A 15259-nucleotide genomic window follows, 5' to 3' on the forward strand; every position below is an offset into this window, starting at 1 on the left:
ACTTTTTACTGAGAACAATAATTGGATGCAGCTCTCCTCAGTATCCATTTAGGGATTGACGTGTCGTATCGACCTCGTTTTCTGGGGCTTTGATTTGCAGAGACTTGCCACTATTTCCTTCGGGTATGCGGCATGCCCACCTGCTATGCTGTATGCTGATAGTCGACATTGCACGAGCATAGACTTGCTCAGAAGTCTTGAGACCATATGGTTTGATTGTATTCCTATAGTTGAGCCCTTACGGCACCTAAAAACGCCGACAGGTGTTGAAACGTAAGGTCGAAAATTATTTTCACCTTACAAAGATTTATAGCTCCGAGGTGTCATAAGTCCGCCACAGCGCGGCTTAAAAGCAAAACGTAACCTGATGACTCCTGGTCAAAGGTGCACATCAGGCTGCAAAGCAGTTTTTAAGCCTCCCCTTATAAAGGTGGTCTATAGGTCTATAGACTGTCTATAAAATTCTTGTGGGCTCCGTTGCATTTCTATAGATATTTCCTTTTGTCCATTCATAGTTAAAGAATGTCTATAGGCAAAAGTCTACTGAAAGTGTATGGCCATAATTCTATAGGTTATCTGTAGACTGTCTATAGAGTTTGTATTGCCTATAGACGACTATAGGATTTGTCAAAAGAAAGTCTATAGACTTCATAGTCAAAAGTCTATGGACAGTGTATAGGCTGTGTAAAGAAATTTTGTCTACCGACTGTCTATAGAGTTTGTATTGCCTGCAGACTAGACTATGAGATCTGTCAATATAGAGTCTATGAACTTAAGACCAAAGTCTATGAACAGTCTGTAGGCTTTGTAAAGAAATTTTGGCAAGGGTCGACTGCAGGACAACTCCAAAATACCCAATGGTTCACCAGTGACGCCAGTTTTTACATCTAAAGCTTCCATATCGAGCCCACCCCGCGGTTGATTCATTGTAGACCGTTCACATCGAGTCAAGTGTCATCACATGACCGCGGACCCGTTGCGATAGCGGGTGTAGCTCGGGTTGCCGCAAAGTCTAATGCCTAATCATGCCTAATGCTCTAGGCATTAAGAATAATCAAAACCATCTATCCCCCCCCCCCCCCCCCCCAACCACACCGGAGAGGACTGGGAGGCGGCCCTGCTCGGCTGTCAGGACCTAAAGACCCAAAAGGCATTGGTTCACCGGACGCGGGCGGCGTTGCTTGCCAATGGGGCCCCGGAATAGGGGCTCCACCTAGTATTGTTAGGGTAAAGGGTCAATAGGGCCCTACCGCAATCGCCTCTCTGTAAAAATTTAATAGACGATGAATGTTTTTAGCACCCTCCGCTGCGTCACCGGTCTGACCGCCGCCCCGGTCAGCTGCTCCGCAGCCACTGGGGACTGATGGCCGAGGGTTGCGGCCAAGTACTACACCAGGGTGGCCAAATCCTGCTCTGGTGAGAAAGTGCGTTGTCGGTTCTATTCACCGAGATCAGGCCGTACCCCAGGCTTGTTCGCACAGTTGCATCGACACATGGAGTGTCCTCTTTCTAAAAAAAAAAAACCCGGCTGATGATGATGAAATGTTTTTCACCACCACCGTCACCATCAGCGCAGCGCAACTTTCGCCTAGTTTACCGGTTACGCTGCAGAGTGCGAACGGTGGGTAATTTTTTTCAGCCTCAGTTTACCTAAGAATGCAAATCAGCTTTCTAGTACGGCGATTTCTTTTCTCTAAAAAACGGCGACCTAATTGCATGCTCAGCTTGACGTTTAACCAGGCTGGCCACGAGATTACAAGCCTGCTAGCTTGCCCCTCATACATCCCTCACCACGCCCACAGCTGCAGAAAGCAGCGCCAATGTCGCCCTGGGAGGCACCCAAGGGTGCGTCACACGGCCCTGGATAAGGGGTGGTCGCTAAGAAGAGAGTCTTATCAGAACCCTTGCGCAACGCCTGGAGTTCTAAGACGCGGGCATCGGCACCGACTATCGCCGCGTCACGTCGCCGAGACCTCGCAATCTCAGCTCCGGTTACACGAGCTTTCCCGGGGCCCTCTTATTTTTTTCTTATTTTTTTTTGCTGTTGCCTTTTGCACTTGAACCTGCTCCGGTCATTTCACATAGCAACAGAGTGTCTTTGGAGGGCTGCCGCAAGCGTTACTCTCGGTTTCCATGCGCATTACCCATCTGCCGTTGCCACAGCACTGGGAACCTACATACTTGAATATATAGGGTGTTTCACCTAAGATTTTACACAATTTTTAAAAACGACTTTTCAACATAGAAGAGCGCTTACTTAGGCATAACACATTCAGCGGTGTAGTACATCAAAATACAGCTAAGAGGTTCTAACTAGCAGGCAGGCTAACTAATACTGAATAGTAAATATGAGAGAAGCCAACAGCCACAGAAACCAGGGGGCGCAGGGAATTTTTTAATATGTTTATTTATTTTGTGCTGTTGTTCAATTTAGAATATTACTGAATATGTTATCGCTTAAAGCTAATTGATTAGAAATTTTTAACTATTACCGTTGGGGTCCTTAATGTGTATAGCCTAACGTAAGTAATATCCATATGAGTTTCTATAATTTCGAAAAGGTTGTTACCCTCAGTGCTGTAGTCCAACTAATTTTGGCTGCATCGTGCCCAAATACGTGCGCTTTCGAGAAGCTTGCAGAGAAAGCAACCTGTCCAGTGGACGTAATTGTTCGATCGAAATAGCCAAAGTTTGTTGGTCCCAAGCGCCGACGGTAACCCGTTCTTGAAATTCTAAAAACTGGTATGTATATTACTTACGTTTGGCTACACGCCTTTCTGTATTTAAAGAGCCTAGCCGTAATAGTTAAAAAGTTAAATAATATCCAATAGTGAACCAAGGAAATGTCAGGTGTTGAAAATCCGCTGCAGCAAGGAGAGGCTCGTGGCTCAAGGAGTGGAGACGCTGGTATCGCTGAAAGCGTGCTATAGTCAAGTAGACAGTATCTGGGACGAACACGACAATAGGTCCACCAAGGGTGGACTTTGCTAAAAAATCAGCCCTCTCATTAGAACCAATGCCACAGTGCCCAGGGACCGATTGAAAGTCTACTTCTGTAATAGGTGGTTGGTTTTGGTTTTGTGGGGTTTAACGTCCCAAAGCGACTAAGGCTATGAGAGACGCCGTAGTGAAGGGCTCCGGAAATTTCGACCACCTGGGGTTCTTTAACGTGCACTGACATAGCACAGTACACGGGCCTCTAGAATTTCTCCTCCAAAGAAATTCTAGCCGCCACGGCCGGGATCGAACCCGCGTCTTTTGGGTCAGCAGCCGAGCACCATAGCCACTGAGCCACCGCGGCGGCTGTAATAGATGGAGGAAAAAAAAAATTGAAGGGTAGGGCTCATAGGAGCATCCCTCGATTTTTCGAGCGCTGTCAAGACGGAAAGGAGGCTGTCTGAAAGTATAATAACCTGCGAGATACTGCTGAGAATTGTCATAAAAGGGCAACTGCAGCACTTTGCTGAGAATTTCGCAATATCCAAGAATTCAAATCTATATAGGCTGTGGGTAAAGCATGCCAAGTGTTTTTGCACTAGCATTTAAAATAGTGACGTAATCGACAATTGAATTTTGCGCTTCTCCTCAATGCACCGGAGGAGTGTAGGGGAATTCAGCGTGACGTCACGGAAAATATCATTTCAAATTACCGCTGTCGTCAGCCACACCCTGCCCTGACTCCTTAGACGCTGCCAAACAACTCTCGGCAGGGTTTGCCTTCGGTGGCGTTGTTTTTTTTCTTTCAAAGCAGGCGTTCTGCGTTGGAAATGTACCGTTACCTTCGATGACGTCATCATGCGCCCCCCACTTGGCGTTGTGCGCTGCGGAGAAGCTTGAAGGGCGTCCGGATTTTAATTGGCGATTACTTCACTGTTTCAAGTGCTAGCCCAAAAAGACTTCGCATGCTTTATCTGCACGTTTCACACATCGACACTCTTAAGCTCGTTGATTTCTAAAACCTATGCAGTTTCCCTTTAAAGGGCCACTGCCCAGGGTCCGGACATTTTTGAAAAACAAGCCCACTGCATAGATGAGGCATCGAAGATAACCTCTGCAAAATACTAGAGCCATGCGCGCCCCGAAAAGCTGCGAAAATTCAAATCAAAGCCCGTTCGTTCTTTCCTTCCTTCAAAAACGGGCCCGGCCCACTACTCTGCACCCCGCTGACGTCAAGGGGGGCTACTTTCGCTAAAGGCGCTCCATTGGTGCATCGTTCTGACTGACGGGAGAAGGTTGGGCGTAGCCTTGGCGTCGCGTCGTCTGCACAAGGCTTTCCGCAGCGCCTTCTGTTCTGGCTCATGCCTACAAACCCGCATGAAGGAAAAAAAAAAAACTGCGGAGGGAGCGTGCGGCGACAGCCTTGAACCCTAGCCATAAAAAGTAAAAAAATAGTAAAACTGAGGGAGTTGGTTCGCCCCCCCCCCTCCGCCCCCGCCGTGATCACGTCACGAGACGCTCTGCGTGCGCGCTCCCTTCTCAGTTTCTTTTCTTCTATGTGAGCCCCCCAAAACAAGGTTTTAATTAGTAGTGCAGCAGAGCCTTTCCCTCGCTCGCCCACTTCACCGCTCCGCACACACACCGCTTATCTTTCGTGCATCTTGCGTACGCCTTGACTCCAATGAATGACATATGCTTTGGAGCGGAGAAAAGACACAAACACACAGAACACAAACACGCATGGAGAAAAGCAAACGGGCGGTTGCCGGGTCCGCGCTTCGCCGTGTGTTTCGAACACAACCGACTTCCGCCCCTCCGCTCGTGAAACGGTGGGGAGGCCTAAAAGAAAATGAAAAGGTGGCTCGTTAACTGGGAATGACAAACAGATGTATGAAAGGATGCGCTCGCTAACAAGTCTAGGTGGTCGAGCCGATCGCGCCTCTCGATCGTTCAGTGTGCGGAGAAAATGCAAAAACCTAGAAAAGAATTCTATTGAAGGCGGGGCCATGACGTCGCCCTGTGACGCACTCCACAGACACCACGCCTCCGGCTTACACCGGAGAAGGAAGGGGTGATTTTGCCTTGCCGAGCCTACTCGACGAGGAGCGGGAGAGAAGAATTTCGAGGAGGGAATGGAAGGAGAGGAGGCTCGCTCAAAGAGAGGTAGAGAGTGTCTGCTGCGCTGGGGTGGGCACAGGCCCTTTAAGGCCATCTCAATCTTCTTTCTCTGACAGCGACAACAACACGTTGCCGATGCACTTCGCAGCCCCTGTACATTTGATTTCAAAGGCTTCTACAATATCCCGTCCTGCTGTTCTGTTTGGATGGGATAGGATCGTGGTTCTGTCGAACAATGTCATGCATTTATCGCAGCGGTTGCAGTGCGAGGCCAACTTTCTTGGAGCAATAAAAATCGAGCGTCGACACGAATTTTTAGCGCGGATCGTACGCTAGATCGTCATTCACTTTAAAACGGCGGCAACCCGCCCTTTTCGGTAGCACATCACGAATTTGAATCAATTGGCAGAAATAATTTCAAATCCAATTTTCTCAGCCATGAATGCGTATTTTGCTGCCGCTCAGACGCCAACATATCCAGAACCCAAGCAGCGCAGGTAATCGACCCAGTATTGGAATGATTGATGGCTTCACTCTGGTCCTTTGTAGCGGCGGCTTCTGCCAATACATTTCCAATAATAGGCCGATTACGTGTGCTGCTGTTGAAGGAGCCAGAGTCCTCTCTCAACACTCACTCAACCACCCGTAAGACTGTAAGCTCACTATTAGCTAAGGTTCCCATACAAAATTTTTAGACAGTCTATAGACTCTCTATAGACTTCTGTCTATAAAATCTATAGATTCTCTATACAAAAACCCTAGAGAACAGTCTCTAGGCTACACAAATGCTATAGAATGTCTATAGACAATCTATAGATTTATGGCCATACACTTTCAGTAGGCTTTTGTCTAGAGACAGTCTATAGAGTATGAATAGACAAAAAGAACCATCTATAGAAAGGCAATAGAGTCTATAAGAAGTCTATAGACTGTCTATAGACCATTTTTGTAAGAGTAAACTGCACTTTGAAGATGCGAAGACACTTTTATTAGAGGTGTTGATCTCTCATTCATTTAAGAGTGGACGCTCACTATTAGAAAATGTTCCCTCGCAAAAATTTTTTACATAGTCTATAGACTTTCCATAGAGTTGTCTATAAAGTATGTAGAGACTCTGTAGACAAATCCTAGAGAACAGTCTATAGGCAATACAAATGCTGTAGACAGTCTATATACAATCCATAGATTTATGGCCATACACTTTCAGTAGACTTTTGTTATATGCAGTCTATACACTATGAATAGACAAAATAAATTATCTATAGGAAGTCAATAGAGTCTATAAGAAGTCTATAGGCTATCTATAGACCATTTGTATAAGGGTTAACTGCACTTGGAAGATGCGAAGACACTTTTGTTAGAAGTGTTAACCTCTCTTCCTTTTAGCTTCCAACGTCCCTTCGCATGTGCAGATTAGTTGAGCGACTGGAGATGCAAAGCCATCCTTACCGCAGACCCATATACCTTGCTTGCAGAAAGGATTCCATGGAGATGTCCTCTGTTCACTTGTCCCGAAAGTGTTCAACATGCGATTCCACTGCGCCCCTCCGCGACCGACAGTCGAAGTAGGCTGTATGTGGCGAATGAACAGGTACATTCATTACGCACTATGGAGACATGTTTATTATCGTGTTCCTCATGCTGGACAGTGCACATGAAACGCGGGTGCAGACATGAGCATGGATACATGCGTTCCTCCACTCGTCGAAATCAGCTCGGTCGCCAAGATGGTGGTCTTCTTGAAGTGGGCAATTTCAGATGTCTCAGGGAAGAGGCGGTCCTTATTTCAGGCGGCTTTTATGGGGACGACAGTTGACGCGGCTGTAGATTGAAGAGTCCGTGGTTATCACTGGTGATTTGTGTTGAAAAATGTGCACCATATATCATCACCATCACAAACCAAATTTACACAGCCGACTCAATCAGGCAGACTATAGGCAACTAGCGGTGACCATGCGATTAAATAATTAAATACTGGAGTATCACTTCCATATGAGTAGACGTCCGCAATATGATTTCCACCATTTGGTGGTGGCGTTCAACCGAAATATTTGTGCATAAAAACATTTGCATTTCAACCTCATCAACACGCGGATGTTTTGTCCCGAAACAAAGAACCCGTTACCGTTTATACTGGGCTCAGAAGCAGAAAGCTACGAGTATAGGCGCTCACTGCTAGCGCGAGAGGTTCGGAAACAGATATAACATCACGGGCTAAACTAAAAACTGTTATGCTGGCGTAAAGCAGGTCGCGTATCATATAAAATGAAGAGAGCTGCCGAGACTTCGCGCAACTTCGTTTGTCGTCTTGACGGCAAAATAGACTGTATAATCGACCACAGCCTTGTCATTAGTTCGAGTACTAAACGTTGTCATTTCCTGGTCTAGCAGGTCGTTTGAGGCATTGTCATCGTGAGGCCAGAAGTGATGTTCAGCGACAACACCACACAAAAGGTCAAAAGCACAACACTTGATCACATGGCTTCGCGCAGACTTCTGTATATGCACAAAGGCTGAGGCATATCTGGCCCAGCCATACGATTCGCCATATATCTGGGGACATGAACATTTACATCGCCCCAGCCGCCATAAACGGAATGTCGATGCGAAGGAGTCTCTTCTTCTTAGTGTAAGAAGTCACTCTTCAGTTCGACCACAAAGAAACGGCAAGAGAGCAATACAACATTATAACAATAACAAGCTGGCCACATGATCCGCACTGCCTTAACGCTATAGTGTCTCAGCGTGTCCTTTTTCCTTGTGTTCCAGATGGAAGGTCCGTTGACGAAGCAACCCTAACTAATTGAGCAACGTTCTGGCACCCGTAGCCTCTGTGATCCGTTTCCCCAGGCGCACAATCACCGCAGAAAGTACTCTGTCAGTTCTAGTCTGTCCTGAGGCAGAGCAGGAAGTGTCTACCCAGCGAAGAGTCAGTTGGTGCTGGGGCACCACAACACTCGCTCACAACACGGGTTCGGAGATGGACTAGGAGGTCTTCTTGGCGTGCTGGACTCCGAGACGCTTGACGATGGCGTAGAAGAGCGCCATGATCGAGTCCGACAGCGTCGTGGGCAGTAGGGCCAGCGTGTGCAGGAACAGGGCCCACAGCGTCTTGTCGCTAAGGTAGCGGGCACGAGGCCGCGGCGCGCCCAGCGCGTGTTCCACGTGGCCGAACACGGGGCTGTCGTCCAACTGCGGCGGCGACAACATGCCGCCCCGGGACACCCAGCCGCTCATGAAGCCAGCCATGTGCAGCCGGTGCGCGGCGCGCTGCTCATCGTCCATGCACTCCCACATTTCCTGCGGTTGCAATGGCACCGACTGTTCATTTCAAGGCATTTGATAATGATGATCATGGTGATTATAATACTTTGTTACTCAAGACATTAGAAACTTATCAGGCAAGCGTGTCAAACCTGCTAAAGGCTACCGCAACAGGCCTTATAGGGCAATGAATAAAAGAGCCTAAAGTGTGAACAATGCAAGAAGAAGGTTTGGTTTCTGGTTTACAGGGATTTAACGTCCCAAAGCGACTAGGACAGTAGAAACTTATCAGTCAAGCGTGTTGAAGAGATTGAAGGCTACTGCGACAGGCCCTATAGTACCATGGATGAAAGAGCATACATTGTTAACAATGCAAGAAAAAGGTTTGGCTTATGGTTTGTGGGGGTTTAAAGTCCCAAAGCGACTAAGACATTCGAAACTTATCAGTCAAGCGTGTCAAAGCTGTGAAACGCTACTGCAAGGCCCTATAGTTCCATGGATGAAAGATCATACATTGTTAACAGTGCAAGAAAAATGTTTGGTTTGTGGTTTATGAGTGTTTAAAATCCCAAAGCGACTAAGACATTCGAAACTTATCAGTCAAGCGCGTCAAAGCTGTTAAAGGCTACTGCGACAGGCCCTATAGTTCCATGGATGAAAGAGCATAAAGTGTTAACAGCGCAAGAAAAAGGTCTGGTTTATGGTTTATGGGAGTTTGGACACCCCAAAGCGACTCAGGTTATGAGGGACGCGGTAGTGAAGGGCTGCGGAAATTTCGACCGCCCGGGGATCTTGAACGTGCACTGTCATCGCACAGTACACGGGCTTCTAGAATTTCAAGGATAAGAATAATAAGGCGGTGTTTTCTCGTTAACTCGAACTTCTGGTTTATTCGAATACACGCTCTCGTCCCATCGGCATAAAGCGTATTAAGAGAAGCCCTTTCGGAACTCGAATTCGTACAAGATTTCTGACCGTTTTGAGTTCTAGTTATCTAGATCCTTCTGTAATAGTATTAAACGGTATTTGCATCCTGCTAATTATTAAATGATGCTGGAGGTCTGCAGACACAGCTGCGAGACATTAGTCATATACCACAAATATAAACGTGCATACCAATCAAACCCGTAAGAAATTGTACAGACTGCATCAATACGTAGGAATATAGTTTTAAAAAAAAGTGGTAGGGCTTTAACGTAGTTAAACCGAGTAGACGTGCGAAAGCATGTGTTTATTCTTCGCCTCTTCTTTCTGGCGTCTGCATCTTCATACTCTCTCTCCACTCGGCGGCAGCTGGCGCGACGTCCTCCTCCCATTGGCTACAGCTGGCACGAAGTTCCTCCGAACTTATCCGACCTTCCTCCCATTGGCTGCAGCTTACACGACACTCGTCCGAACTAACCCGAGCTTACCCGAGTTACTCCTAGGCTGCACACTAGATTCTTGGTTGGGTTTGACCCCGTTATGTAGTGCTTTCACACCAAAATTTCGTTGATGGAAAATAGATGTGGACAGAATACTGCGTACAAAAGTTACTTGCCTCCGAAAAAAATAAATCAAAATTACTGAAAAGCGTACAGTTTTTCCGACCAAACTACATTCGACTATTACGTCAGGCGACTCTACTGATCCAAGGTCCCTGCTGTAGCGTCGAAATACCTTGGCGTCGCTGGCCTGTCGGTTCATGAGCGAGGTGTGCTTGACCAAGTCTCCCGGCCGGATGACGCTCACGTGCGCCCCATGGCGAGCCAGCTCGACGCGCAGGCAGTCACAGAACGACTCGAGCGCCACCTTGCTGGCGCAGTAGACGGCCATGCAGGGGAATCCCGAGACGGCCACCACCGTGCTCACCACCACCACGCGACCCTTGGCGCGGCGGACGAAAGGAAGGCAGGCCTTGGTCAGACGCAGGGTGCCCAGCAGATTGACCCCCACGGTGCGCTCCACCTGCTCCTGGGTCAGCCACTCGAACTCACCCAGCACGCACACACCCGCGTTGTTCACCAGGCCCCATAGCCCTGGACGAAGAGCAGGTCATCAGGAAAAGAAAAATGGCAGTGGCTTAGCTCAGCTAGGCCATGATATACTTAGCGAAAGCAGTTTCGTCTAATGACATTTCAGTAGCGACGTCGCATTTCGACTGGCGAAGCGAGCGGAGGCGAGCGCAACGACGAGGCAAGCGGTGTGACGTCATACCAGATGGCGCGGCGAGCGCGCGGCGTCCGCCAGCTGCGGCGGTTGCTAGGCAACGGCTCAAGGTCGGCGTCTGTGCCTCCTTGGGGCACCGCCAGAGCGAAATCGCTAGTTCGTGGCCAATGTAGCTTTCGCTACGAAATGCGCAGAAACTTCCTCCCTCTGGGTAGATTTCAGGTGGGCCTACAAAAGTTCTAAAAAAGCCTTCATCAGAAGTGTCATCTGCGTTTTGAAAAGCAAACGTACATTTCCTGTATGCGTGCCCTGCTTTTGCGACCGAAAGACATATGCTGCGGAGCGATACGTCGCGATCAGCGAATGCAAAGAGTCCGCGCGTATTTTCATTTCCGTGGGCCTAATTTGCAGCTATGTAGTCTCTGACTAGACCTGTTTGTTCACGGAAACCTAAAAAAAACAAAAAAAAAGCTAAAGCGAAGCCGCCACGGGACTGGCTGAAAGGTTGGTTGACTCCTCCTACCGTCTGCGGCGATTTCGAGAAAAGGCGGGAGCCGGGACGTTTAATCCGATTTAAATTAGGAAAATCGGCTGGACAGGACAATAATTCGGAATTTCTAAGAATGCTCGGAACGTGTAGATCGAGTTTCCACGGTAAAAAGACGAGTTGATTCCTCTTCAGTGAAACGATTAACTAATTATAATAGTTTACTTTCTAACTATTACCGATGCACGCCCGATTGCGTTAGAGGTTTGTAAGCCAGCCACTAGCAATAGCCATATCACTTGTTAGAATGTCGAAAACACGGCTACCTTCGCCGGTGTAGCTCAACTAATTTGGGCCGTTGCCAAGGCTATTCGAAAGCCGCGCCCCTGCGGAGAGCGCAAAGCGACGTCAATCAAATGACGTCACTCCTTGCACATACGACTCGACAATCTCAGCCCCGCCCACAATGGAGCAAGGAGTAGCCGGGAGCACCCCAGAATGGGCGCGGCAGATATTGCCGCGGGGTAGTGACGTCACGGAGTGACGTCATTTGATTGACGTCACTTTGCGCTACACGCGGGCGGGCGGTTCCCGAATGGCGCGAGAAATGGCTGTAATTAAGTGAAACATTAGAGGGCAACGCAAAAACAAGGCACGGAACACAGTAGAAACACAGGACGGGCGTTGACTACCAAGTGTTTATTGAGAAGCCACCCCGCACATTATAAAGCCATAATGAACCACGTCACAGTCAAGGATCCAATGAAGCACGAAACAAGAGAGGAAAAGTAATAAAAATATATCAAAGGGAGAAAAAGTACGGTTCTTTCATCCACACGGCCAAACATAAGTCACAGCAGGCGATGAGGTAATTTTTTTTTCTCCCTTTTATATATTTTTGTTGCGAAAGACCACCTGGGGTTCAGTGCACGTTAAAGAACCCCAGGTGGTCGAAAATTCCGGAGGCCTTCTCTACGGGGTCCCTCATAGCCTGAGTTGCTTTGGGACGTTAAACCTGAATAAACCAAACCGAAAGCAACACTACTTGAGTCGCCGATCCATTTCGCGGAGCTGAGGCAAGGCCATACTGCGCATGCCCGAGGACCAGTGACGTAACACGGCGCACAGCTGGCGCGCCGCCGCCGTCGCTGCGCGGGTGACTCAGAGGTGCCGCCGCCGCGCTCGCCATTTGCGCATGCGCAGTAGCGGCGCATAACTATAGCGTACCGGGGCCGCGGCGGCGGCCCCGGTACGCTATAGTTGAGAAAGCCTGCATCCAGCGCTTTCTTCCACTAGAAACGGAACAGCAAAATTTCAATGTTCCGTGGATAGCAAGCAATGTATCTCTTCTGCAGTGTTGCCAGACTGATTTTCTGAACTAAATTGCGGCCCTTTGATTATTGCTCAAAAAGCCTAATTGCTGCATGATATTTTTTGTGCAAAAATATATTAGATAAATTAATTAAATAAAGAATCTTGCGTGCCTATAATACCAAGGTAGGCGGCTACAATAACTTCGTTGATGATGAGCCTGTCTGTGACTCGTTAATTATATAGCCATTGCTTTTAATATACATTTCCAATAAGTGCTTTCAGGTAATAACATTGAAGATCACAATTTTGCCATTAATACGCAGTGTTCTGTTGAAGATATTTATATAAGCGCCGAAGTCGTTCTTAACCTCCTGCTGAACTTAGATACTTTAAAAAAAACAGTTCCATATAAACATATGCTATTGAGATGTCACATTATAAATATCTGAACGTCTTACGCACAGAAAAGTTTCCCAAAAAAGTAAGAATTTTCTTCTACTTAGCACCATGCATACTGTCTCATTTTAGCTAATGTCCAATTTTTTAGGCTTGATGAGTCATTGCCTCAGAAGGGTACGGTATAATAATAATAATTATTATTATAATTATAATAATAATACCTTTATTTTCCATCAAAAGTATGTGGGAGGCAGAGGGGGAAAACACGATTCTAGCTTGACAAGCTGGCCCCTGCCCAAAACAAAAATACATGATGCAAAAAACTACCTGCCGCGGTGGCTCAGTGGTTAAGGCGCTCGTCTACCGAGCCAGAGTATCCGGGTTCGAACCCGACCGCGGCGACCACGTTTCGTTGGAGGCGGAACGAAAAAGGCGCCCGTGTGCTGTATGATATCAGCACACGTTACAGATCCCTGTGTCGGTGGTCGAAATTATTCCGGAGACCTCCACTACGGCACCTCTTCTTTCTTCTTTCACTCCCACCTTCACCCTTCCCTTACGGCGCGGTTCGGGTGCCCACCGAGATATGTGAGACAGATACTGCGCCATTTCCTTTCCTCAAGAACTAATTATTATTATTATTCACGACACAAAAAAAAAGGCAAACAGCACAAGCATACCAGGAAACATTCAGTAGCCGGACATTGCGTTGGGATACGGCGTGCAAGCAAGATGGCTCTCCCAATCAGCTAGGGGCAGACTCCACGCCGCATAGAATAGTGAGAAAGCTATAGCTGCCAGTTTGTCTACTTTTAGGGATGAATTAGTACTGTAGTCCAAAACTGAACCGCCGAGCACCCAGCGATAGCAAGGACCTACCTTTCTCGTGCACCTGTCCCAAGTCGAGCGCCTTTTTCACACTCTCGTCACTGGTTATGTCCAGGGGCAGCACCTGGACTCCCAGCTTGGTCACCTTCAGGGCTCCTGCGCTGTCGGTGCTCAGGCATCCCGCCAGCACCTCGTAGCCGGCAGCGTGGAGCCGCTCCGCGAGTCGTAGCCCGACGCCCGAGTCGCAGCCGCTCACCAGCACCCGCTTGCCGTCGCCCAAGAAGCGTGTGGTGCGGAAGAGTACCCGGTCTGGCCCCAGCAGCCAGTCGTAGATGAGCGCCGCCATCCGCGTCACGAACTCGAGGATGCTGAACATGTTGCTGGTCTCGATACGCGATGATCTGTACTCAGGTCCTCAGCACACACCACCGTGAGGCACCGGGAGTTTGAGATGCACCCAGCAAGGCCTCCAACGCAGGGTTTGTCCGCACGACCTGGGCGAACACTGTCTTAGCTATCCGAATCAACTTTTACTGAGGCACTTACAAGCTGGCAAACGAACGAGCACGGCGGACGTCGGTACGTGAACATCCGGTTGTGTTTTCTTTATCTTGGATGGCTGATTCAATGATAGCGAGGTTTTGTGGAGACAATGTTCGAGCCAACTGAGCACCACAGCTGGTTCAAATCTCCCAAACGGGCTTCCCCCTTGCACCGCGGATAGTCGTCAACGTCGACCAATCACCGAAAGTTCACTCTGGTCTCTCCACGTCGTGTGCCGTTCGAGCTCTGTCTCCGGAGGCTCTGGAGGCCCTTTTATTAAGCCGTACCCCCTCAGCGGGCTCGCGGGAGGGCTGACAGCGATACCCTCTGCCGCGCCGGCCGATAAGATAGCTAGTCGCTCAGCCTGAGCTGAGGCATGTCGTATCTCTCTCTTGGAGGAAGTGTGGTCGCGGGCGTCGACACATATCCTCGCGTTCTGACGCCAGCGCGCGGTTAATGTGCCCCCTCGTGCGCCGGCTTTCCGCCACAAGCACGCGTGCTCTAGCGGCTCATCTGGGGGAGCTTGGCTCGTACACACCATCTGCGTATGACGCGGGAACTATCTCGCTGCAAGTCGGTTCTCGAGAAGGAAGACGATCGCCTTGACAACATTTAAAGAAGCTGTCGTAGGTTTGCACGCGCGTAAACATCTAACCTGGCTGTTTTGCCTTGTATTTATATTGTTTTCTCCCTATAGCCTTCGGCCTTCAAGCGGCACTTGTCAACAGATGAAGGGTGTGACTGCGCGAATGGGTTAGGACAACTTGAAGGCACACGCACGGCACTTAGAAGCGCAGACCCAAATGAGGCAACTTCAAGCTCTTCTGTAACTTCACTGCTCGTTTTGGTTTCTTGGGATCGTGATTCATCCCCTCATCAGTATGGACCACCTAGCACGGCGAATATTATTGCAACTTGTCAACATCTCGAGTTAACAATGCACCCAGACTTGGTACTCGCAACAAACCTCAGGATCACAGACCACAGGTAACAGACCACAGGAGCACAGACCTTAGGATCACAGACCTCAGGACCACAGAGTACAGGTAACAGAATACAAATAACAAAGTACAGGACTCAGCAAACCAAAGAGCTTTCGTTGTGTACCCACCTCCAGCAGTGTATGTTAGTGCATTGAACTGTAGAAATTACAGCTATGTGAATTGGAGAAAAGCGTGAGCCATAGGATAGCTGAAAAAAGGAGGAAATAAACTTGGGCAG

The 15259-nt window shown here is 48.5% G+C and overlaps 1 protein-coding gene across 1 annotated transcript; it reads right to left on the reverse strand.

Annotated features, from left to right (window-relative positions):
• Positions 1–6655: 6655 nt before the first annotated feature.
• On the reverse strand, positions 6656–14432 carry LOC149331419 (D-beta-hydroxybutyrate dehydrogenase, mitochondrial-like). The gene is made up of 3 exons (XM_089556557.1): positions 13547–14432; positions 9979–10337; positions 6656–8355 (listed from the first exon to the last, which is right to left on the reverse strand). Exons 1-3 carry the CDS (start codon positions 13869–13871, stop codon positions 8041–8043), a joined length of 999 nt encoding a protein of 332 aa, XP_089412683.1. The 5' UTR covers positions 13872–14432; the 3' UTR covers positions 6656–8040.
• Between the last annotated feature and the right edge of the window lie 827 nt (positions 14433–15259).

Source organism: Amblyomma mixtum, chromosome 8, assembly GCF_055824585.1.
Source record: "Amblyomma mixtum isolate Tamu chromosome 8, ASM5582458v1, whole genome shotgun sequence".
Classification (NCBI taxonomy): domain Eukaryota; kingdom Metazoa; phylum Arthropoda; class Arachnida; order Ixodida; family Ixodidae; genus Amblyomma; species Amblyomma mixtum.

Coding starts and splice junctions, on each gene's coding strand:
- LOC149331419 (XM_089556557.1), bottom strand. CDS start 13,871: ATGTTCAGCATCCTCGAGTTCGTGACGCGGATGGCGGCGCTCATCTAC. Junction 10,338..13,546: donor GGGACAGGTGCACGAGAAAG/GTAGGTCCTTGC, acceptor CTCTTCGTCCAG/GGCTATGGGGCCTGGTGAAC. Junction 8,356..9,978: donor GACAGGCCAGCGACGCCAAG/GTATTTCGACGC, acceptor TTGCAACCGCAG/GAAATGTGGGAGTGCATGGA.